The sequence below is a fragment of the Octodon degus genome, unplaced genomic scaffold (assembly GCF_000260255.1).
Source record: "Octodon degus isolate 3935 unplaced genomic scaffold, OctDeg1.0 scaffold00042, whole genome shotgun sequence".
Taxonomy (NCBI): domain Eukaryota; kingdom Metazoa; phylum Chordata; class Mammalia; order Rodentia; family Octodontidae; genus Octodon; species Octodon degus.
The window spans coordinates 12,700,827-12,726,859 of NW_004524618.1; the positions used below are offsets into that span (position 1 = coordinate 12,700,827).

Genomic DNA, 26,033 nt, shown 5'->3' on the forward strand with positions numbered 1-26,033 from the left:
TGATAATGTCACATGAACCTACCTGCACAACCCCAGTCCACTTCCCTTCTAATGTTTCTGTAGATTTATCCACCTCTTCCTTCTATTCACAGAGCTCACCTTAGAAGTGTTTTGTGCTTTGAAGCTCAAAAGTTCAATTTCACAAACCAGCTCAACCTGCGCCTCGCTAATCCTTCACTGGTGATCAGACCCACCGTCTCCCCAGCTGCCTAGAGGGAACATCTGGCGCCTCACCGGCCTCCTTTTCCCTTCAATGGAGGCCCAAATCTAGACCAGCACTGAGTCTTCTAAAGTTACCTCACTAAGTACTTTTCAAATGTGTATACTCCTCTTAACACTGCCGTACTTTTAACTTAAACCTTCATCTTTTGGCTAAACCAGTGAGGGTGAACCTTTCAGAGCTTTCAACAACACGAACCACCTGCTGCAGGATGCATACCATGCCACGGGCTCACCACCTAAACTAACCTGACAGGATCTGAATTAATTTAGCTCCTTCTAACCCAGGAAGATCTTCCAAAATGCAAATGTGAAAGGTTATAACCCACATACAGGACAGACCTAACTCTTGGCTTGGAACTTGTTTGGCTGCCACTCTCATGACCCACGCAGCCCCCAACCCAGTCTCTGATCCTTCCTCCCACATCCTACATTCTAACTCCACCTACTCATCCAACACTTACCAACCACACCGTGCTTTTGACTCTGCCTTTGCAAATACAATCACCCCTGAATGGAATGCACTGCATTAGCTAAAAACCACTATAAATCACCTTAAATGTTACATTGTACTCTGCACTAGTCTACTAAATCATGCAGTCATAGTAGCAGTGACAGCTGTCACCAGCACACCAGCACATCGCCTCCCTACTGACAGCCCAATAATCTGCCATCATGCCCTTCTAATTGTCTTGTACTCACCTGATAAATACTGCCCATCACATTAGGTTGTCATAGTTCATCAAACATCCCAAATAAAGTATACAAATAATTGTAATAACCTTAATGTTATTTTGTATCACCTAAATTTTATACAACAAATAAGCACTTCTGAAGCCAGGAATGGTGGCTCAGGCCTGTAATCCCAGCATCCAAGAGGCTGAGGCAGGAGGATCATAGCAAGTTCGAGACCAGCCTGGGCTACAATGCAAGCTCAAGGCCAGGCTGAACTGCACAGTAAGATGTTATCTCAAAAAGACAATAAATAACTAAATAAACAAACATTTTTTATAAGAAAAGATTGTTATCTTTAACAATGTATCAAAAAGAATGACATAATTTAAAATTTAATCTTTCAAATTCCATAAAGTTCAAAATAAACTGATCTTACCTGAAGATTGGGATATTGAGATTATTGCCTGAAGCAATATATGGTGCTTTGATGTTATGGCAGAAAAGAATGAAAGTGAGTAGCAGATAGTCAATATGAGATCTATGGACTGGCAGAAATATAAGTGGCAAATTTGTCTAGGAGAGAGAAAAATACCAAATATTAGTTTCAAATATAAAATTGTGTCATTTTGTGACTATTTTGGTTGGAGTGACTCAAACACTGGCAAATGTTTGAAAACATTTTCCAACAATACATTTAACATTATCTCTCAATTTATACTTATTTAGCTAAAGACAAGTACAGCTACAACAACAGAAATGACTTAAGAATAACGAAGGGTTAACGATGACTCAAAAAAAAATGACTATCTTCTGAGAGGCAACTCTAGGTAAAAAGAAGACAGGGGTTTGGAGTCAGACTTGGTTTAAAATGCTGGACAAACCACTATCTGCAATTTGGGATAATTTTTCTTTCTTTTTCTTTTTCTTTTTTTTTTTTTGCAGTACTGGGGATTGAACTCTGGACCTTGAGCTTGCCAGGCAGGTGCTTATGCCCTTGAGCTATCTCCCCAGCCCAAGGGATAATTTCTTAATTTATGTGCACCACTCTTTCCTTAAGTAGGGATTGTCAACTTGGCTCTTAGGATTACTGGCGATACGTTACAAAGGAATCCCACAGACTGCTGACAGTCCCCCCTCATCCCACTCCTCCCCAGATACAGATCTTGAGTTTATCACAGAACAGCAGCTTCCAAATGGGTTGTAAATTAGGGGTATACAAGTGGCAAATCTGTGTACTCATTTTGTATACAAGTGAGTATAAGACATTTCTAAAACTTCTCACATCATTCTACAAATATGGGGAAAATGGAGTGCCAGAGCCCCAGGAATTCTTGCCTCAGTTGCAGCTTTAACCATCTCAAGTTGACCCTTGTGAATCTGAATGTTCCAGAAGAAGCTGTTGAACAGTTTTAGCAGAACCCACCCAGTCAGTCTGAAAGAAAAAACAAAATATAAATCCATATACACATATATTTGTATATGTGATATGTGTATAGTTGACTTGCCTAAAGTTTCTGAATCTGCAACCTAAGTGTACCCCTAAATAATTGACATTCGTGCGTAAAAACCTGCGCGTCTCACTAGCAGAGTTAGTGAGCTAACTAAATGCACACTACTTAGAGAGGTAGCTACCTAGTTGCACTAAAATCACACTGCACTCCAATAATGCGCTGTACTTCAAAGGCAGGTGCCCAAGCTAATACTTACTGAGCAGACGATCCTTCTAGCCCACACAACCATGCCCTTTAAGCCACGAATGTGTGGGGCCTGACTCACTGTCAGGACAGCAGATGTCAGCAATAATAAAAGGACTGCCACCAATTAGCAGAGTGTAAAGCATCTAGAGGCCCACCACAGTGTTCGGTCCTGTTTGCCCAAACACGATGGCTCCGGTTGACTTTAATACCTGATCATCCCCGGTGAGACAGTGGCAACCATCTCTTGAAGGATCTTTTTGGCTTTCTTTTTCACTTTTTGGACAGCTTTGGATTGCTGCTGGGCAGAACCATCAGGATTCAATTCAGCAGCCACCTCAGCAATTGCCTCTTGCACTCTGATTTGAGAATGGAAAGACAATGTAACTGGTTATATGTCACTTTGCATTTTTAATACTTTCTAAATTGCAATTATCAATCATAAGACAAAATCTGCTTTCTCTTCGATATGTGGTTACATATACGAATTAGGTCTTCACATGGGACCTTCCTGGTGGTCTAGCAAAACTAAAGGCCATAGCATTTCTAAATCAATGAATCCCTGAGGAATCTCAAAAACAGGCTTAAGAATTTAATTATCTCAGGCCATGGTGGAACACACTTATAATCTGAGGTCTCAGGCAGCTGAGGCAGGAGGGTCATCAAAAGTTCAAAGACAGCCTGAGATACCTACAGAGTTGAAGGGCAGCCTGGGCTATATAGCGAAACCCAGTCTCAAAAATCAAAACAAAAAAATTCTAATTCAGTGTGTGACAACTATAGGAATTTGGTATGTCCCAGTTATGTTGTGAAGATATAAGTTACACCGTCGGAAAAACAAAAAAGAAAGGTTACCCCTTTGAACAAATAATTTGAAGTTACACAAAAACCCACTGCCAAAGTAGTGCATGATTTTCCCTTTGAAATCCTAATTTACTACTGATTTATACCGTCACCTCATTAGTAGAATTATATGTGAAACTTTCTGAGAGGTATCAAACAGGAACATAAATATTTATAAATGTTTTCAAGTCAAATCAGAATTTTAAGAAGGTATAGCTGACAAACAAAACAGCACTGAGAAATAAGAAGTGAAGTAAAAGGAAAAGTTTAATTCAGTTTTGTAATTTCTTACACCTGACACACAGGAGAAAAAAATTAAACCTTTAAACCCCTTTAACATTCCAGTTACTAGTCAAAAACACAGGAATGGAATGAAACACTCTTGAAGTTTTCAGCTAGAAAAGAGAACATTAAGAACCCAAGAGAATTCCATGTCACTGTTTTCTCCCATCATTGCTACTGATTAATGAAGTACAGTGAAACTCCGCACAGCCCTATAGCCCATTAACATTAAAAGACCAATTCCAAAGACAGATGCACCCCGTCTATTTCTTGAATAGCACTCACAGCACTTAGCCAGGAACGTCTTACAAGTATTTAGCATGACTCTTACACCTTAGAGTTGACATTATCAACCGTTCACTCACTCATTCAATGAGTATGTTCCAGGACTACTACAGTTTTAACAACTCCACAGGGCCTACAAATGGCCCCTGTGAACTGAAGGCAGTTCTTCAATCCACCCTGTCTCTTGTTCCCAAACACAGCTAGATCTCTACACTAGACTACACCAAGGAGGCTAAATAGAACCACCTCCACCCGAACTCCTACATTCATTTATTCTGCCCCCACTGCCTAGGACTGAGCGCCTTGTACTTAGAAGTAATTGGGACGCCCTGGAGGTGGCCTCAAACTCAAAGACTTTCTAGGCTCCTGTCCATCTCTCCTCTCAAATACATAGGAAGGGCCTCTGCAATGTCCTTAGCTGGCTAAGGAAACCTCTCCCAAAAGAAATGCAATTATCTGAAACTCATAACGTCCCTTTCTAAATTCATTACCTGGGAAAAGCTGAGCACCAGAGAAGAGGTAACAAAAAGCCATCACCACAGTTGGCAGACTGTCCACCCATTCTTCTGCAGGTAGCTGCCACAAATTGATTACCTGGACCCTTTGTGTGCATAAGACACCTGCTACGAGAACTGTTCTGCCCCTTACCCAACTCCACCACAGCCCAGGGACTTTGCTCCACCCCTCTAACCCACTCATTCTTGATCCCCTACATATGCCTTATTCTACCTAAAACTATCTCTATTCTCCCATCTGTCTCTCCCCTATGAGAGGATATATAAATTTCGAAACTGCATTGTGTTAGTGGGCGATTGGTCTACTATGACACCCAGGCATGTTGATAAATTCAAATGCCTTCTTCTTCTGTTATCTATTGTTGGTTCACAGCAAGGAACCTTTGGAAAGAAAGGAAAATCACCTCATGCCCCTCCACTTCATTCCATCGAGGTTCCAGCGGCCCCCCTAATGGTAACCATGCTCCTCTAAGATAAGAGCAAACACAGTTTACTATTCCCCTAAGATCTGTGACTACTTCCTACTATAGGAATTTGTCCTAGGTACTCAAAAACTGTTTAATATCAGACTCACTTCTTTTTTGGCATAAGGTGGGAACTGCTATGCCTCCAGGATTAGTCTCACACAGAATTTAATGCCCTGAAACTATGTGCATATCTGAACTCTGACCCACTATTATGGTTTGTGTCCAGCTGTGCTCCAAAGCCTCATGCAGACATGGGGCAGACTTCTAGAGTTTGTGATTAACTCATAATCCACTGGGATTATGGGTGTGAGTACTATTCCCAGCCTGGGGCAGATAGTCTGAATGCAGCTTAAGGGAGACAGGCTGGCTCTCTGCAGCCATTGTTGCTTGCTGCTACTCCTCCATTTCGCTCTTGCTCTTTGCCACCACCTTGGAAGGTTGCTCTCTGCCCTGTGCCGCTCTGCCTTGGAGCCAACTCAGTATGGACTGAAACCTCCAGTGACTGTGAGCTAAACGAACCTTTCCTTCCTTCATTCTGGGTGTCAGATATTTGTCCCAGCAACGAGCAAAAAGTAACTGAGACACCCACGACGTGTCTCTCAGGCTCTAGAGGCCTACTTGGCTACTCATCCATGACCAGAACCGTCCTTCCTATACGGCACCACTCACCAAAACCACCCACTCCCCTTTCCCTCTGTGTCCTTCGAAGCTTAACATTTAATGTTCAAAAATGCCCGTTCCCCCCACAAGCCCCTCCTCCTCCCACCTAGACAACAGAGTCCTCACTCTTACCTGCTGCTGTTCAGCACATTTTCTGTCACATTGGTGGCAAACATGCCCTTATGCACATCCCGCTCTTGAATAAAAAGGACATAAGAAAGACGTCTTGCAAGCCATCCTCGGTGCCTGTAATGCAATTACCAGAAAAGTACTGAAGCAGCGCCCACAGCAAGGGGCTTCAACAAGCCCACAGCTCCTCCCTAAAAGTGAAGCAAATCCCCAGTAACCAGGACTCACGCACAGCAAATTTCCCGGCTAGTCCAGGATGCTAAAGAGCTAATTTTACTTGTAATTTTTTTTTTCATTTGTTCTCAAGTAAAAGTGAAACTCAAAATTTGTGTATTCTCAAATAGTCTTATTTTCCTGAATAGTAACCCTTATATAAAAACAAAAATAAAAATCTGAATTTGTTAATACCACTAAAAAGACTGATATTTTCAATGCTATCTATGTATAGATATAAGCAGATGAACTATGTAACTCACAGCTAGATTTGTGGACTATCAAAGAGAAACCTGGGAGTCTTTCCCTATAATAAAAAGTATTACTATAAAATTCCCTCTAAGATAATCACTGACTCTCAAACTAAATTAAAGCTGAACAGACAAATGAAGTCAAGCAGAACCAGTCCATGATCTGAACCCCTGAACCCTGGATTCAGGAAGTCTGCAGGGTTTATCCTTTAAAAATACACTCAACACATGTAAAGGTTAGAGTACAGTCTTGTCAGTAACAGTAACTACATAATGTTTGCATTGTGGGTTTCAAAATAAGAATGTTATAAGTCCTCGCTGTGTAATGATTTAAATCCGTCTATGATGACTTCAAAGTACTGTGCTATCATATCCCTCCATAGTGACACAGACAGCAAGAGATTTCAAATACAAATTCACTAACTCTGAAAACAAAACTAGTATGATGCGGAACAGTTTATGGATCACTGTTCCTTCATCTCTTGGTTGACACTTTCATTCTCCTTTCCTGTCTCAATATCCTTAAAATTTAGCCCAAGCCAGGAGGCTGCGGTAGGAGGATCACTGAGTTCAAGGACAGCCTGGGCTACATAGTGAGTTTAAGGCCAGTCTGAACTACATAGCAAAAACAAATAAACAAGAAACACACAAACACAAATTTTAACAAAACATATTTTTTAAAAAATGGAGCAATGTGTTTAGTGTTCATTTTAAACTCCTCCATCAGTGAATGGTTCTCAGAACCTACATGAAGCCCAAGCTCTCTAGGACATCTCTTTAAGCATCTAAAGGCGTGTGTGTCCATGAATGAGAGTAAGTGTGCGGGTAAGGTCATGGGTGAGTGTACATGACTGAGAACACAAGAAAGACCATGTGCATGAGCGTAAATGTGCACATGCGTGTGTGGATGTTTATGCTCTCCTTCATATAATAAACTCTGAATACAGCTTGTTTCACTGAGCACTTCTGCATTACCAAGTCAATTTGATCGATGCTTTTTTTTTTTTTTTTTTTTTTAAACATCTTCCAACTATTTTCAACAGGCAAACCTTTGGGTTCATATGTAAAAGTTCTATATTCATAGTACGTATGTAATGACGAAAACACTCTATTCCTTGTGTGATCTTAATCATAGCAACTAAGAAAAAGAAAGAAAGAACACTTCAATGTAGGTGAGCCTTTCCTCCCTCTCAAGTTTAAAGGACAGAGGGATGAGTAGTCTTGGAGTAAGGAAAAAATATATGTATCTCTTGACTTCCACTTTAGTTCTATTTAAAAAAAAAACTCTACCTTTAGCATAGATATATGCAAATAGCATCATTCTCATATGTGAGCTCATCATCTAATTTTTTAACAGTAATTGTGAAGGTCTCAAATCTAAAAGTGATTTCTTGAACCAGCTTTTCATAGAATTTCAAGCAAGCCTGATCACTTGCAGCTACTTCTTATCTACCTCAAGGATCTACTCTTAGAATTATAGGGATTAGCAGTATTTTAGGCTACTGTTTCTCTTGCCTCACAGACGTTCACAGAACCTTCTAATTCTCCTTCCTTGTCCTAAAACCTGAATTCATGTAAAACAAAGGCCCTTTCCTTGGCCTCTGGTACCTACTGACTCATTCTCAAGTACCTGGAATTCGGAGTAAGTCTTAGACAAATAACAAGTCAAAGAACATTTGTCCACTAGATGAAAACATTTCCTAATACCTTGTATTTTAGGCAGATTTTTCTCAATCATTTTTTGGTTTTGTTTTCTTTTTTTGGTACTGGGAATCTAACTTAGAACCTCGCACTTGCCAGGCAGGCACTGTGCCACGGAGCTATATCCCCAGCAAAAAAGTTTAAGGGTTTTTTTGTTTGTATGCTCTGGTATAGGGAATCAACTCAGGACCTTGTACTTGCCAGGCAAGCACTTGAACTGCTGAGCCATATCACAGGCCGTTAGCCAGATTTTAAACATTCATACTTTTTAAAAAATAGTCACAACAGATCATAAGACATTCAAACTGACACTTCTCCTCTGGCAAGTATTTCCCACACTTAAGACACCTCATATGAAAAACTTGTATATGAATGGTTTAAATAACACTGAGCGACATCTACATTCCCATGGAAGTCTATAAGCACAGCGGTGGTTAGTAGTGATAGGTCTCTCTGTTGGTGGTTCTGCTTCCAGTTTTTGGATAAAGCCTCTGTGTCAAAGTTCATATTCTAGACATGCTCAAAAGCAGAGGTTCCTCTTAAAGTATGCTCATTAATATTATGGAGTTTTTCTTTTGAGAGAAGTACCAGGAATTTCTTTTTACCTTGTGTGAGTTTCATTGATATAAATAACATTCCGCAAACCCAAAGATGGGATACTGGGGTTGAAAAATTTTTCCTAAATAAAACAAAATAAACGTTGACATAAATACACAATTGGATGGGTGAAAGGTTCACAGTAATAGTTCTTGACAAGTTCTAAAATCCAAGCATCAGATTAGGCATTGCTTCAAAAATCTAACTGATAAAGAAAAATGTCTTATTGTGCCATTTTTCAGCCAACAAAGGTCACAAACTCAAAATAAGTTCTTAAAACCTTACAGCCAAAGGAAATAGTGCCTCTTCACTTGCTGCCCTGCTCCTCCCCTCCCTTCCAAAAGCGTAGAACATTCAAGGTAAGTTCAAATACACAACACTCTGGAAAGCATCACCCAGTTACTGTCAAATGACCAACTCTCCCAACATATGAGACAAATAAGAATTATTAGCTCTGTTGGAAGGTGAGGAAACGGAGGCTAATAGGACTTAGGGATCAATCTCATGATTGCTCCAAACAGCACTGTCTTTTTATTCCCTGAAATGACTGTCCACTTACTGAGAAAATACACAACAGGTCACTATCTTTACAAGATAATCTAGAGATAGCTCTAAAAGTCTATAGCTTTACTAATATGGACAAAAAGGTTAATGTTTTTCAATTAAATACTTAAAAAAAAAAAAAAAAAACCAGTATAACGTGACCTCAGAAAAAGAAGCAACCTGGGCCTACCAGGTGGGCCCTGCCCCCAGGGCGTGCTGAGACTGTGATTGAGACTGGGCATGGTGGAGCACACCTCTCTTCCCAGCATTTGGAAGGCTATAAACAGGAGAATCACTACAGGTCCCATCTACATAGTGAGACCCTGTAGACCCTGATATATATATATATATATCACAAAATATGTGATATCTCTTTAGAGGAAAAAAAAGTATTTAAAGCAAAGATATCAAATATCAAAATTACTGGGCTGGGGAGATGGCTCAGTAGAGTAAGTGTTTCCCTGGCAAGCGTAAGGGCCTGAGTTGAATACCCAGTTCCACAAAAAAAAAAAAAAAAAGTCTGAACAAAATTACTAAAAAAAATTTAAACAAATTATTAATCAAGTATCTGATACACTATTCTCTATTTGTACTTAAAACTATAATTACCATCAAATAATTTCTTATACTGCCTCCTGATTTAAAAATATACCATAATATTAGACATTAGATAATATATTGACCTAATACTGTAGCTAAGGCACTGTTTTCAATAAACATTCAAAATTAGAATTGAATGCCAAATTTAAAAGAAAAATCATAAGACCTATTTATTTGTTCCCATTGCCCTATGAATCTGACTAGACTTTACTGCTAGACTAGAAATCTCCAAGATCCTTCGATCAGTTCTTGCAACAAGGCAATTTTATAGTACCTGAACCTTTAAGGTGAACTGTGGAGCTCTATGCAAATCTGGAGTTAGCACTATGCAAATCTCCTTAATACCATACTCAGAATTCTACTTCCTGCCAAGTCAACCCTGAGTAGAAAACCCACACAGCACAATCGCTATTCACACAGGTTACAAGCAACCTCTAAAATAGTAGCCATTTCAATGACAGAATTTCTACATCCTAATGACTGGATCTTCCCAGGGAAAACTTCACATCCCAGTGGTTTAGTTTTGTCTTATTTTGTTTCTTTATAGTACTGATGACTAAACCCAGGGCCTTCGCACTCAACTACATCCCTAGTTCTGTTTTTTTATTTTGATACAGGATCTTGTGAAGTAACAAATTGTTCATCCTGGACTCAAACTTATGATCCTCCTGCTTCAGCTCCCCAGAGTGCTGGGATTACAGGTGTGTGCCACCACGCCCAGCCAGACATACCTTTTAAATAGTAATTGTACTACTATTAGAACAGCTATGTGAAACTCTACAACTCCATGCTAACTCTCCCCTCTCACCAACTGCCATCGGAAGGACACCTGTCACCCGCCCCACTCTTTAGGCATGACATGGGTACACAGCTTGTGCTTTTTCACTAAAATGCAAATAACAGACATAAATTGTGCTTCAGTTCATGAACTTCACTGGCTCCAGAATTCTGAGGAAGATGTCTATGGTAATGTTCACCACATAATATGGAATTTACCAGCAGAAGCAAAATTTTGCCACAAACATTTCTGCTCGCAAATTATTCATTAACAGATGTGTTCTTCAACCACCAAATTAGTGTATACCATTCCTTAGGTCTTCAGCCCAACATTTTAGTGACCATACTTCACTACCATAAGATCTACAGACCTCCTCCTGGAATGCAACCAAAGCCAAGAGCAAAACCACACCTTTACCTTTGAATTCTGTCCCACGATCTCTCTCATTTTGCTAGGATTTAATGTTAAGTGTTTAAAGCTCAGCATCTAGAAATACAACAAGGTTCCTACCAATTCTCTATAAGAATTCAATTTGATTCTTCCCTTACAATCACAGTAAAACTTCAAAAGAACAAGAATACTACCAAGACAGATGATGGAACCAATATTTATTGAAAAAATGAATGAAAAGAAAAGTCAACTTCTAGTTGAAATATTTGGTTTACAAACACGAGTCTTGATTCTAAAAGCAATTTAAGTTTATTAAGACCAAACAATACAAACTCACACAGTTGGAAATCTAGGCCACAAATCTCCCTCTGTTTATTAAAGGCTAGCAGGCAGCTCATCCTTACCCAGCTCTGGGGAGTGCAGGAGTAACAACATCTTCCGACAAATGGCCTCTTACGGCTCATGAGGCTTTCTTTCCATTTTAGGGTTGCAGATCTGAAGAAGGTAGGTCGAAAGCCACACTCAGCCTAATAAATACGCAGAAAAATGTGTAATTGGCAAGAGAATTACACTTGTCCACTTGATCTCTAATAAAAGTATGATATTTCATATAAAAGAGAAAATTATAGCATGCTTTTGTCAACGTAATCATCATGTGTTACATTGTAATTTTCCCTTAAGGTATTCCCTTCTATAGTCAACACTTAGAAAAAAGCTCAATACATAATCAAAAGCTGATCACCTAAGAACAGTATAATCAGTGTAATTACTTCAAACCTGATGTTGCATTCTAAGGTTTTAAAACCTAAGTTGAGGTGTCCAGTGATGGATGAATGAATAAAGATATGTTATGCATACACAATGGAATATTATTTGGCCCTATAAAAGAATGAAATCCTTACAGCAACATGGGGGAGGCAAGACATTATGACAAGCACAATAAGCTAAGAACAAAAAGGAAGCTAGGGCCAGCAAGATAGCTCAGCAGTCTAAAGTGCCTGCTTAGGCAAGCACAGGGACCTCGGTTGGATTCCCAGCACCACACACTGCACCAGCCCTGCCCCCAAGGCGGGCTGAGACAGCCACAAAAAAAAAAAAAAAAAAAAAAGAAGAAGCTAAACAAGCTGATTCCAAGACAGACATGGTGGCTCATGCCTGTAATCCTAGCATTCTAGAAGACTGTCAAAGGAACCATAAGTTCAAACCCTGGGTAACTTAACAACTTAGTGAGACCCTGCCTCAAAATTTTAAAAGAAAGAGTTGAAAATATAGGTCAGTTGAAAAGCCCTGGGTTCCACCCTAGTAACAGAAAAAAAAAAATGATCTCACTAATAAAAGTAGAGGGGAATGGTGACTCTAGTAGGGAAGATGGCAGGGTCAGTAAGACAGGCTGATTGATGAATACAAAAGTATACTAAGACAAGAGGATTACGTTCTAGTGTCCTGTGGCATAGTAGGGTGACTATATGATCTAATCCAATACAGACAGAACAGAGGATTTTTAACATGTCCAACAAAAAGAAATAAAATGCTTAACAGACATGCTAATTACCTGAAATGATAACTGTACATTGTAACATGGTAAATAATGTAGCCCATGAATACACTTTGAACAATGTATCCCAAGTTACATTGATCACAAATATGTATATCTACTATGCCAATTAAAACCTAGCAATAAATAACTGACATCCCTAACAAAAACAAAATTTCCAGTTTAGAAAAACTAACAAAGCTGTTGAGAGCTAAGAAAACTCTGACAGCAGGACTAATAAAGTAGACTCCTACAATCACCTACATGCTAATATCTACCCAGATACCTTTTTTTTTTAAATATATTTCGTTATTGTAGGGTCTCACTATGCAGCTTGGACTCATGGTGATTCTACTGCTTTCAGCCTCCCCAGCGCTGGGATTACAGGCCTGCGCCACCGCGCCAGGACTCTAACAGGTTCAGCGAGTCCTGGGGGTGGGGCAGCATGTGGTATCGGGATCGAACATCGGTCCCTGTGCTTGCCTGCACCCCCCATACCCTTTTAATGTTCCCACAGGGAACTTAAACAACTGCCATGGTGAGCACGCTGCTCTACTATAGCTTGAAATACCTTGTTTTAAATGGTAAGCTTAATAATATTCCTTCACCTTAGGCTAGAATTTATATAGATATACTACTCAATGAAGGCCAAACCCTCTTGTTCTAATAACTTTCTTTTAACTTGGAGCTCATTACTTACTCAAAATTCACTGATATAACATTCCTTTATAATATTTATAATGAAGATAGTGTTTGAAGCTTTTTTTTTTTGGTCTTTCTGAGACAGGGTCTTGCTATGCAGTTCAGGCTGGCCTTGAGCTCACTTTGTAGCTCTGGGTGATCTCGAACTTGCAATGATCCTCCTGCCTCACCCTGTCAGGTGTCGGGATTACAGGCGTGTGCCACCATGCACAGCTGAGATAGTATTTAAAACATGTCAAATTATGTTGAAATTGGTAAAGCAATGCAAAAAATGTGAGATTTTGGGTTAGATGGATATAGAAATTTCCAATTTTTTATTTTTTTAAATATTCATTATGAAATTAATGCTTACTAAATGTAACCTAAAGAAAGTAGATGCCAAGAGAAAGAAAGGAAAAAAAAAAAAGAAAAACTCTTTAGAAGTATAATACCCAAAACAAGTACCAGGGTGTTTTTCCCTAAGCAAGTGTTTTACTTTCTACTTAATCACTGTACTTGAATTTTCTACTCAGTTTTTTCTTCCTGCTCACATGGTATTGAAGCTACTAAGTATTATTAGACTTCATAACTGTAACTTCTAACGGTTAACCTCGACTCGATATCACTGTATATTGCTACCAACGTTTCTACCTTCATAAGCAATATTAAAATGCACATTTTCAGGGTGAATCCTTTAAACTTTTCTTTTAGACTCACCCACTCCTCATTTGTGTGTTTGCAGCGGCCAAGGCTGTACTCTGATGAATTTGGCAAGTAAGAAACATCGATTGTGCTAACCGTCACTCCAGGTTCATCCATGTCACGAAGCGTAACTCCCGTATCATGTGCTACAAGAAAATGCCATCTCAGTTAACAAGGAATCCAGAGTAGACACCAGAATCCCAAATTCTGATTTCCACGTCACCATGCTCCATAATAGAATATCAAAGGAACTGCTGGACTGCTATTAAAAATAGCCCCTGATGCGTTCCCATGAGCTCAGGCCAGCCTGATTATGTAAGGATACTGTATCCTTAGACTTCTTGAACAAAACAGCTCTGCGTTTTAATTTGCAAGTGTAAATGAGAGCTTATTTCAGGTATTAAACAAAGAATTATTTCATTTTTATTAAAATATGAATAGTTTCTGGGAAAATGAAAGCTTGAGTTTAATTAAACACGTTACATGTAGGCACACCAGAATTTTTTTGAATTATGAATGGGGACTTCATGTAAAATAGATAAAACCAATGACAGCATCTCATTTCCTATTTAAATTGAACTGAGTTTAATTTTTCTTGTGATGCTCTAAAAGAAACAACACTTGCACTTTTAACATAACTACAAAGTTGTAAAAGAAAAATACCATTTGGGAAGGTCTGATTTGTTAGGTTTCGATCTCTTTGAAAAACTCTCTAACCCTACGGGAAATATTCATAGAGACCGAACTATAAAATCGATATATACCGATACAATATAAAAACTTTCTAACACCAGTCTCCCATTATTTTAGCTTCTGGCTACTTCTCTCCTGGCCTTAAAGGCCTGGACGATGACCTCCAAGCAATAATATTCCTTGAAAGATACATTCTGGTTTCTTTATGTTCCCTTTAGGGAGATGTCGCAGTAACTGTTATCCTCCAAATAGTATTTGTCTTTAACAATATACATAAGTAACAATCATACCCATTAGATCAAAGGGAGAGAACGGTAAAGCAATGCACCTGGGATGACAGTTCTTCTGTACAAAATAAAAATTCAGCCCTCAGCTATCAGCTTCCGGTGCAGAACGACCACACAACAAGAGGAGCACGCTGCTGCCTGGAAAAAAAAAAAAAAGGAGAGAGATGAAGGGAGGGAAAAGGGGATGTGGCAACGGGAACCCCAGGTTTGCTCCTCCTCCCTCTCTTTCAAGGTCAAGAATTTTAAAAACAAATTAAAAAAAAAAAAAAAAAAACTTCAGAGGTGCCAGGCAGCTGGGCTGACAGAACCAGGCAGCGGGCGCTGACGTGGACAGGGGTGGAGGAGCCAGCGCTGAGGCTCGGATCCTCCCGGGGAACACGTCTGCGCGAATCTGCACAAGCCGCTCGAGTTCTACGCCCTGATTTCTCCTTCTGGAAAATGGGTATAATACCGTAGGCCTCATGGGGTGGCGAGGAGGACTGAGCGACAAGCACAGCTCCGGCGCGGGGTCCACGGCGGGCGCCCCCAGCCCCAGCCGCCCCCAGCGCGCCCCGCAGCCTCGGGACCTCCGAGGGCCGGGGCAGGCAGGCTGGCGGCTCCCCCTTCGGAAGGTCCCGGGCTGCTGGGTCCAGAAGGCGTCCCTCCTCCCCCGCGCCGCAGCCCGGGCTCCCGGGGAAAGAGCCACGTGGACGCCCACCGCGCACGAGCCCGGCCCACCTCCTCGGAGGACCCTCGGGGCTCGGCGAGGGCAACTCGATGGCCCTGGAACTCGGAGGAGGCGCAGCGCCCGCGCCGATGAAGAGCGCACCTGTCCCCGTGCTCCCGGCCCGAGCCGCCGCCCGCAGCCCGCCCGGAGGGCTACACGACAGTTCGGGCTCCAGCGTTCCTGCGACTGCAGCTGCCCTCACTTCAAGTCCTGGCCAGTGCCGGCTGCGGCATCACGACGCCGGCGCGGCCTGATGACGTAGGCGGCGCGCGGGGTGCTGTGGGGGCGGGGCCGAGCGTGCAGCTGGCCGCGTGGCTCTGTGCCCACGGAGGAGGGTGGGCGGTCGAGCGCTATCTGTGGGCGCCCGAACAAGTGCTTACCCTCCCGGGCTTGTGCGAGTGCGACTGCACGGCTAGATCTCCCTGCGTGAGCGCGGCTGACCTGGCGCTCCTGTCGCCTCCAGGCTGGGGCGGGGTGTTCGTGTGCCGTGGGGCTCATGTGAGATTTGTGACACTGCAGGATTTGCTAAGGACGCCGGAGGCACTGGTGGCAAAAGGCTACGTTGTGTATTTCTGTGGGCGTAGCAGAGCCTCCGAGGAGGAAAAGGAGTGGAAAAAGTAAGGCTGGAAAGGTACAAGGTCTCCATTAGACAGGACTGTCTTCTTTCCTTTGTGCTGTATTGCGCGCAATAGTGAATATTGTTAATAACAGGGATTTGGACATGTACATTTCAAATGTTGTCCGAAAATTTGTCAATGAGGTGATGGTATGTTAATTAGCTTGATTTAATTACATTCATAATATAGACAACTAGGGTATATTATAAACAGAGCTAAGTCCTCAAGCAAATCAGGACAGAAGATAAAATTACGTTATCTCTGTGCCTGGAGGTACATCTACAGAGGACAGGCCTCTGGATAAAGGCAAAAAGAGCAGGCCAACCTGCCCTGGGATAAAAAAAATAAAGATTATACTATAATTGATATGACCTAGCCGGACCAAGCCTAGAAGACATGTCACCCAGGTTATCAGGATCTCCTGATCCATCCCTTCCTGAGGTCATTGTTCTTCCCATTTACGGTTGGTACATGACCTGCTTCAGCACTTGATCGATATTACCTAACCAGCTATATTTGTAATCTTATTGGTTGATACAGCTTTAACCCACATCTCACCCACCTGGTGATTTTGCACTGTAAGATTTCCCCTGTAAAGTGGGGTTCAAGGCAAACTGCTTTTGGGTCCCCTATCTCAGGAGCTCTCTCGCTCAATAAATTCTTCCAACTCTTTTAACTTCTGTTGTTCCTTAAAATTGATTCTTCAGTTTTGGAGAACATGAACTTGGCATATCTGCCATCTAGCAAGTTGGGACTTACATTTATTTCTCCTATATCATTAACATCATTTCATACTTCATAAATAGAACATGATTTGTCAATTTAACATTTAAAATAATGTTCAAAAAGACTTGAAGTCTGAATGGAATTTGCCGTATCTTAGCCATGTAAAAACAGCTCTGGGCGGGAAGAGGCTCTTTCACAGTATTTGTCCCACCATTGACAAGGCCCATGATAATCAAGAATACTGGCAGAGTAGAAGGAAAACAAGGTCTTGCAGGCATTCAAGCAACAAACATTATGAACTAGGACCTGGGAATACAAAAATGAGAAAACGGCCACAGGCATATGCCGGCACTCCATCTTTGTCCATCTTGCACATGGTAGCCATAATTTCTGCTCAAAATAAATCATTGTGCACATCTATCTGGATCAAAGACTACCCACTACTCCCTTGTCCAGATGCATGAGCCTGGCAGGTGAGCTGGCACCCAGGGGCCTTCCCTTTCTCCACCCCTCCAGCAGGAATGCCTACCTGCTGATCGTCCCTGCACAAGCCGAGGGCGTCCATACTCTAATTCTGCTCGTGACCTTCCTAATTCTGCATGTCCTGAGCCACACCTCCTAGGCTTTCCTTGTCTGCAGCCCTCCACAGTCATACTCTCCTGAGAAATCTCAAGACTGAGGGTGGCGCCACACCCTGGGTCATTATCAGTTCCTGTCACACTTCCATAAGATTACAAAGTCATCACAGCAGTAACTTGCTTAGGTGTCCTTGTTAAACCACAATGCCTTGTTATAGTCAGCTTTGCATAAATACTTGCTGAACCTGAGGAACAACAAGAACAAGATTTCCTTCTCTTGAACTTTCTACTTCTGTATGTAAATCAATGCCCAAATGCAAATACTCTTTTTTAAAACAACCCAAAGCAGTAGGAGTGGATATTATTCATGTTTTTTAAAAGGTCTTAATTTTGAGGTGAAGAGCACAGTGTCTGCTTTTCTTTTGGCGGGGGGGGGGTGTTTTGTTTCCTTTTTAAGACAGTGTTTCACTATGCAGTTCAGGCCCATTGTGAGGCCTTGAACTCACAATGATCCTCCTGCCTCAGCCTCCCAAGAGTGCTGGGATTACAGACCAGGCCTGGCTAGCCCTGTGTCTTTATTCAACTCCACATATAGGTCAGCAGCACTCAAGTGTAAGTACTTGAGGATTACATGTGACTAGATGAATTCTAATCCCAAAGGCTCATGAAATTTTATAAGCACATTACTACTGGTCCATGATGTAGAAAAAGCGGGGGGGGGGGGGGGCGCGCAGAGCTAGAGAAAAGCCTTAAGGTTTAAATCATTACTAAAGAAAATAAAAGGGCATGGACTAAAGAGAGTACTGCAGGAATGTGTAAAAGTAAGCCAGAGAGAAAAACTGCCTTACCTAAAATTCATTTGTAGGCAACTCTTCCATAACACCCAATTGCACAAGGGTAAATGCAGATTCTATGCCAGGAGTTTCAGGTTACTTAATGAAAATTGTTTTGGGAAACAGTTGACACCCTCAGCAACTTTATCAAGAGAACAATAATCTGGAATAATCCAGTCTAACCAGCCAAGGTGGAACAACAGAACTGAATTGACTATCGGGTTCAAAACAATCTGAAATAAATGTAAACCGGTGGCTTTCACTTAATGTGATAGCAGAAGAGAACCAAGTGGATTGTCTTGGTTGTCAGGCTGCAGTGCAGAGCAGGGGACCTCAGAAGACCTGGGCAGACTCTGAAACTTAGGATCTAGAACTGGAGACAAGGAAGGTCAGAGCAGCTGGAGCTGGAGACAGAGAAGGAGACTACCAGAGGAGGGAAGAGCCAGGGGAGCTGCGGATGAGCAGCTGCCAGCCAGCACTCGGCTCATTAGCAAGGCCAGGGAAGAACAGGCAAGGAGCGATCACCGAACCCTGGATGGAGCAGGGAGTCTTCCTTCTCCTGAGTCAGAGGGGAAGAATACTCGGTGATCATACAGGCCCATAAGCAGCCTTGACCCCAGCCCTGACCCTGAAAGCCTCACATAAAATCAGAAAGTACCTGGTACCACGAGACCCTGTCTCAAAAAGACAAAAAATGAAAATAAAGCTAGAAACTATCTTGTACCTGATAAAACTCAAAATGGAAAAGGAGTGAAATGTTAAGGCTCATAGAAGCAAGAAAGAAAGGTACAGAGTACCAGGTGTGGTGGCACATGCCTGCTCTCCAGTGCTTAGGAGGCGGAGGCACAAGGACTGCTGTGCGTCGGAGGCCAGTCTGGGCTACATTAGTAGAGTCAAGGCCAGCCTGAACTCCATATCAGCAGAAACACTGTCAGAAAGACAAAAATAAAAACATCCATAGTAAGAAGAGGAAAATTCGATCAAGTGGAAGAATCCTAGAAATGACAGATGTTCAGTCAGTGGACAAAGAGATTTTGAAAGTAATGTCACCACAACCACTCTGTTCAAGAAAAGAAAAAGAAAATTGAATTTGGTAAACAGAGACATGGAGAATCTTTTTAAAGAAAGATTCAAGGTTAACATCTAGTAATTATAAAATCATTGAGGTTTATCGCACCACACACACACACACACACACACACACACACATCTACACTTGTACTAACAGCAAATGGTAAAAGAAACCAGCAGATCACTAAAAGCGAAGAGCAAGGAATAGTCCTGGGAGTGGGGCTAGCATGACTTGTGGTGCCGGGGATCGAACCTCGGTCCCTGCACTTTGACGAAGCTTGCCTAAGTAGGGGCTTTAGACTGCTGAGCTATCTCTGGCCCCAAATTGAAACTATTTTGATAGAAACTATCCAAAATGAAGTACTGAGGGAAGAAAAAGACTGAAAATAAGAAGGAAGAAAATGCACTCCGTGAACTTAGTATGCAGGCAATTGGAGACCCAGACAGAAATAGTGGAATAATGCATGAAAATGTCCCAAATGTGCTGAAAACTATAAATTCACTAGGAACTATAAGCTCAGTAATGTAAGCAGAAACATAAAGAAAACTATACCCAGAGATATCACCGTGAAATTTCCAAAAACAGTAATAGAAGAATCTTAATTAGAATAAGAAGACATTATTGTACAGAGAAGGACAGATAGAATAACAGCAGACTTTTCATCAGAAACACAAACCAGGAGACAGCACATCTGCGTCATACAGTGCTACATAGAAGTGGCGATCTGGAACTATTTCATACCAGTTCGCGACAGAGCTATGTTTTGACACGTAGACACTGAAAGTATCTGTCACCAGGCCTCACGGCAGAAGAAATGGTAGGCCAGCTGCAGTGCGTGCCTGTAAACCTAGCACTTTGCGAGGCTGAAGCAGGAAGATGTCAAGTGAAAGCAACTCAGTGACTGTTACAAAATAACTAAAAAGTGGCTGGCGGCTGGGGAGATGGCTGAGCGGCATAAGCGCCTGTCTGGAAAGCACAAGGTCCTGAGCTCGATCCCCAAAAAACGGGAGGCTTGGTATGCATGAAGGCCTTGGGTTCTGGGTTCTGGGTTCATTCCCCAGTAATGCAATAAACAAGATGAAAGAAAGGAGAGGAAAAAGAAGGAAAGAAGGAGGGAAGGTCCTTTAGGTAAAAAGAAACTGTAAGTAGATAGAAACCGAATCTAGAAAAATAAATTAAGAAACACAGATAATGAAAGTAAATAATTGTCTTATTTTAAAAACCCCTTCAAAAATAGTTAACTGCTTACAACAAAGCACAGAGACTATTTGGTGGGGCTGATTGCATAAATGGAAGCACGATGCATGACAACCGTGAGGCCCAAGAAGGAGAGAGCAGAGGTGACAAATGAGAGTTTTCACTCTCAGCCTTTCTCGAACCGAGTTCTACATTTTGCCAGCAGCCCGCAGTGCCTTCCTAGCAGCCTGTGCCACAGATCTCACTCCAGCCTGACCCAGCTTTCCTGGTCAAAATGTAGCCAGGTACATTTGCTCAAGATAGCTCAGCAAACTAAGCACCTGCCTGGTAAGCTCAAGGACAGGGGTTCAATCCCCAGTACTGCATGCTGTGCTGGCCATTGAAACTGAGCATGGTGGTGCACACCTGTAATCCCAGCACTGCGGAGGCTGAAGCAGGAGGATCACTGTGAGTCTGAGTTGTGTAGCAAGACCTTGTAAGAAAGAAAGAAAGAAAGAAAGAAAGAAAGAAAGAAAGAAAGAAAAGGAAAGGAAAGAATTTTTAAAAAGGAACATAAAATTTCTTCACAAAACAACTGTGAGAATAGGAACTGACTTCCCACAATTCAGTGATGAAGCATCAATCACATTCCTTCATTTAAAACATAACAAGGATTTTAGCAAACGCTTTTATTGGAAATAATTTGGATGATTTATTCTTACTGGACCCCTGCTGTTCTCATTGTCTACTTTTCTCCAGTCCCTTTTAGTTTGTATTATGTCTTACTTCATGCCAGGTCCTCTGCTGCCGATACAGTCCTGACCCAGACAGCACAATCCCTTCTGTCTTAAAGATTCATTCCATGAGACTCCGCTCCTGTGTAACAGGTGCTGCCAAAAGGCTCCAAACTCACATCAAGCCCTTCGACCTGTGGCCTTGAGAATTCACCCGGTCGCCTTGGAGCAGCCCCTGCCCAGGCTTTATTCCCTCCCTCTGATTTTCATGAGGGCGGTCTCTTTCCCAGCTCCTAGAAAACAAGGAATCAATTACAATCATCTTATCCTCCACTATTGCAGTGCAGCTGCAGCCCACATGGTCAGATAACCCAGTTCTTGGCAATGTGACTCAAGAGAAAGACAATGCTGAGGATTTCCGGAGCTTTTCTTCTGCGGGAAAAGGGAACAGACGCACAGTAGCCACTGCCACCTCCTGGCTGTTCTCTCACTTGCTGGGAATAACATTTGTGTTCAACACCATCAACCACACTCTTTGGATTTTGGCGACACTGTACCTATGTGAACCACTATAATCTTGACTGCTGCTATGCGCAAGCAACAGCATTTCTGATTCATATTTAAATTTGAGCACACAGGCCAGCTAGATAAAGACTAAGCGCCTGCTTAGGCAAGCGCAGAGACAGGATTTGATCCCCGGCACCACAGGTGAGCTGGCCCCAACGCTTCAATGCCCTTCTATGCTGGCCACTAAGACCAGACATAGTGGCACACCCCTATAATCCCAGTGCTTGGGAAGCTGAAAACAAGAGGATCACTACGAGTCTGAGCTACATGGTGAGACCCTGTACCAAATATGTTTTAAAAAAGAACAAACATAAATAAATTTGAGCATAGACTTGCTGCTAGAATGACACAAACTTATGAAAATATATAAAACAGGAGGAGCTTGGAAAAAGTCCTGCAAGTGTATCATGCCAAGGAATGGCAGTGAAGGGACCTTAGAATCTGTTTTGTCTTTTAGAAAGGACCTTAGGCCAGAAAAAAATGGAATTCCTCTGATTCACTTTAACATTGGAAGTTGTTATACCAATAAATTAATCTTAAGCTCCAACATGAGACATCAGAGATCAACTTGGAGTATTAATTATGCTATTCACAATGTCTATAATTGCACCACGTACCTGGACTGCAAATTGCATTACCCATCTAATATATATTGCTGTATAGAAAAATAATTTGAATTAGAACAATTCAGAAAAGAAGACCTTCTCAATTGCTGTACCATGAAATGTGTCCCCGGCTTGCAGGTCTCAGAACACCTGAGTGATGGCTCTCAACGCACAATATGTGTGACATATCCTCTTACATATTTACTTGCTTGCAAGTGTTAAAGAAGACAGAACTATGGCTTGGGATGGTGTGAGCTTCCAAGGCTGAGGCACACAGTACAACAGGAGCTCCACTGAAGGAAAAGAGGGAAGGATAAAGACAAACAGAATGCAAGATAAAGAAATTTGCCTCAACAACAATGCCAGTTATAGCGAGACATAACCAAGCCTAGACTCACCTCATACATCCGCCGCGATGGGAGGGCCTATGTAACCAGGCAGGTTTAGAGCAGCAGGCCCTCCAGGTGGTTATCGTATCTGAGCCAACAAGCAGCAGGCTCCAGACTCTGGAGAGCCCTGTGCTAGCAGCACCCCACATGTAGGGCAAAGGGGCAGGCTCAGTCCCCCAGAAAAAAATAGAGCAAGAGTGAGGTGGAATCCACACCTAAGCCTTGAGCTGGGTCTTTAGGTGGGATCTAATAATTTAGTTTGCATGTCCCTAAAAGAAAAACATCATTAGTTCATTATGAAGGAGTGAAAGCTGTTTTCTCTTGCGAACATAGCCAGCTCCATGGTTTAAGTCCTAAGATTCCCCAACCTCTTAAGAGAGGCTGGCCTGTTGCCATCAGCAGTCTTTTGTGATAGATAGAAAGCCAAATATGCTTGAGTTGGTGGCCAAGAAGACAAAACTCAAATGGGCATTTGTTTCTCCCTCAAAGTCAAACTCCTGATTTTTTTTTTTTTTTTCTTTTTACAGTACCGGGGATTGAACTCAGAGCCTTGCACTTGCCAGGCAGGCACTTATTCTACTGAGCTATCTCCCCAGCCCTTCAGAGTCAAACTCAATTGAGTGAAAAGAGGTTATCTATGAAAGGGGTAACAGGACAGGGTTAAGGGGCCCATTTGTGGGCCCACACATCTGCTTCAGGGCTTTGGAAGCAGCATGTCTTCAAAGAAGAGGGAAGGTCCCAGGGACAGAGTTGTCATGGACAGGAAGAAGCTTTGCAAAGCACCAGGCCCAGGCACGGAGCAAGGTTGGAGATCACCTCAAGCTAGCCAGGGCCTCTGCTTGGCTTCTACACGAGGCACCTGCCAGGGTAAAGGGTGGGGAGCAAACTCCAGAATATTATCTCTACCAGGTGTCACGGGAAACCAGACATGAGCTGTATAAAGACAAACTAATTCAACACTTATTCATTCCCAGTGGAGAGCCTCCTTTGCGTAGGCATCATGCTAACTGCTGAAGATGTCACCCATGGGTCCTGCCTCCGTAGGCTTAACAGTCGAGTGGCCGATGCCATGTACAGAGGAACAGCAGGAAGAGCAGCAAACAAAATGAGAAACCAGGTAAACAAAATGAGAAAAGCACAACGAGCAATCCCAGCAGCATTCATCCCAGAGAATGGCAGAGTTGACTGACCTCAAAGTGGTCAGGGGCAGGAGCTGCCCTGCGGCCAGGAGTAGGAAGAGCCTCAGTGTATGCAAGGTACTGAGAGGAGACGGTGGGAGAGCAGAGGAAAATTAAGGGCTAACTGTCCTCCTCTGTGAGCACAAAGGAGAAAGTCAGCACACAGGGAGATGGCACAGAGAAGGCTTCAGGAATAGTTCATACAGCTGAGATTACATTGTGGACCTAGGTGTGTACTAAATGGATATCAGAAGGCATAGCAGTCCTGTGTTACTTTAATTACCTGTATCTATATTTGAGTGAATAGAAGGGGGATGAGACAGACACCGGGCTCCTCTGTCCTAGAGGCAGGAGCTCTGGGGCTGCTTGAGTTCAGCTAACTCTGTGTCTCCTTGCCATCCATCCTCCTTCACCCTTTGGTCAGGGAGACAAAGCAGCAGGGCTAGGCAGAAGCAGGTTTGGGTGGGGAAAGCTTGGACAATGGGTGGGTGGCTCTTGGGCAGGGCCGTGGAGCCAACAGGAGACCATCCAAGTGGCAACCCAATGTGCCAACCTCAGGAAATAGAGCAACACAGAGAGCTGAGCAAAGGCCAACACAGCTGGAGAGACACAAGGGGAAAAGCGGGAGAGGGGACCAGACTAGCCCAGGGGTTGTTTGGGGATTTATTTATGTTCTTTTAGCTTATTTCTGTTGTTTTTGATTTTGCAAAACTGGGCACTAAATCTAGGAGCTTTTCACTGAGCTAGGTACCCAGTCCCTTATTTTGAGACAGGGTCTCACTGAGTTGTTAAGTTGCCAAAACAGGGCTCCAACTTGCGATTCTCCTGCCTCTGCCTCTGCCTCCAGAAGCACTTGCACTGTCCACATGAGCCACAGTGCCTAGTTAAGCAGGGTTTTCAAAGCCCCAGTGAGAAGTCTACAAAATAAAAGCTAAACCTATAACATGGACCATGTGCATCATGGAGGAACCCATGGAAACTTTCCCTTGTACAAGTGGCTACGCATGAATGAAAGCAAGAGCCCAGGACTGGAGACCTTAGCCCTCTGGAAGGAGAGTAAATGGGCAGTGAGTTGGAAGCTGTGGTGTTCTGGGGCCTGGCAGAAGCAGAGGAGCTAGGTAGAAAGTTGTGACCCTTTCCCAGCACTGACTATGCACCAAGCACAGTTCTAAATGCTTTATAGGCCTTGTCTCACACAAGACCATGGGTTAGTGACCCAGTGGGTGGCATAAGAGAGCCCAGGGCAGACAACGCAGTGGCAGGACTTTAGAGAGCTACTTACAAGGGCATCCTACGAAAGGTGGCAGTGAAAGATAGAAATTAGCAACAAGACCTCTGTGCTCCCTAGGGCTGGAGGGACAATGCCAACTGGCACAAAGGTGAGGGAGCTGACAGGGAGGAGGCAGATCAGAGCCACATCCAAGCAAGGGGGTTATCCTATGCTGCCTGCCATGCCCTTTTTGTGCAACACAAGCCACCAGGCAGAGTAAGGGGTCGCTCTGCAGGGATAGTGCCCCCACCCCTACCAGATATACAGGCAAGTCCAAAAGGAAAGGAAGATGATCTGAAGTCAATGAACCAAAGAGGGAACCCATGTATCCCATAGTCCCATGGGCCAGAAACTATTAGTATCCCCAACTATCTGCTGGGAAAATTGAGCCAACAAAAAAGGTCAGGTAAATCAAGCAAATACTAGAACCCCAGTTTGAATTAGGTCTACCTAATTCTAGTGCACAAGCACCTAATTGATGTGTCACTCAGTGAGCCTAGGGGGATACCAGCTACTTAGGGAGGAACCCCCAGATCCTAAACCTAAGAAGAAAACAAAAACATCTTTCTGTGAAGCCACAACTCTAGGGGGGTGGGCAAGGACACAGATACTCACACAGGGTTTCCTTAAGACCTGAGCTGCTAGTTGGGACATAAGAGGACTCATGACTCATCCTGAGTCCTAGCACAGTATCTGAGAGCTCTACAAGGGCTATGGCGCTCAGTGCAGGTCGATCTCTTGCCACGTGTTTAGGAAGCTATTAAAATTCTCTGAGCTCCAATTTTCTCATTTTCCAAGTATATTTGCTATTAGATTATTTGGAGCTAAAATAGAACAATACAT

General features: G+C 42.6%; 1 protein-coding gene across 4 annotated transcripts in view; it reads right to left on the minus strand.

Annotated features, from left to right (window-relative positions):
* Gpam (glycerol-3-phosphate acyltransferase, mitochondrial) overlaps window positions 1–26,033 on the minus strand; it is a 66,144-nt gene that overhangs the window by 16,949 nt on the left and 23,162 nt on the right. The window contains exons 1-9 of one of the 4 annotated variants that reach the window (XM_023715597.1): window positions 15,548–15,569; window positions 14,743–14,877; window positions 13,775–13,905; window positions 11,247–11,369; window positions 8,540–8,613; window positions 5,773–5,886; window positions 2,801–2,947; window positions 2,230–2,326; window positions 1,331–1,467 (exon numbers count right to left, since the gene is read on the minus strand). In XM_023715597.1, the coding sequence (XP_023571365.1) occupies window positions 1,331–1,467; window positions 2,230–2,326; window positions 2,801–2,947; window positions 5,773–5,886; window positions 8,540–8,613; window positions 11,247–11,369; window positions 13,775–13,905; window positions 14,743–14,746 (827 nt within the window). In that variant the 5' untranslated portion in view covers window positions 14,747–14,877; window positions 15,548–15,569. Of the gene's footprint in view, window positions 1–1,330; window positions 1,468–2,229; window positions 2,327–2,800; window positions 2,948–5,772; window positions 5,887–8,539; window positions 8,614–11,246; window positions 11,370–13,774; window positions 13,906–14,742; window positions 14,878–15,456; window positions 15,517–15,547; window positions 15,570–26,033 lie in introns of those variants that run through there. The other 3 variants (XM_023715596.1, XM_004631532.2, XM_023715595.1) reach the window with 3 other exon arrangements.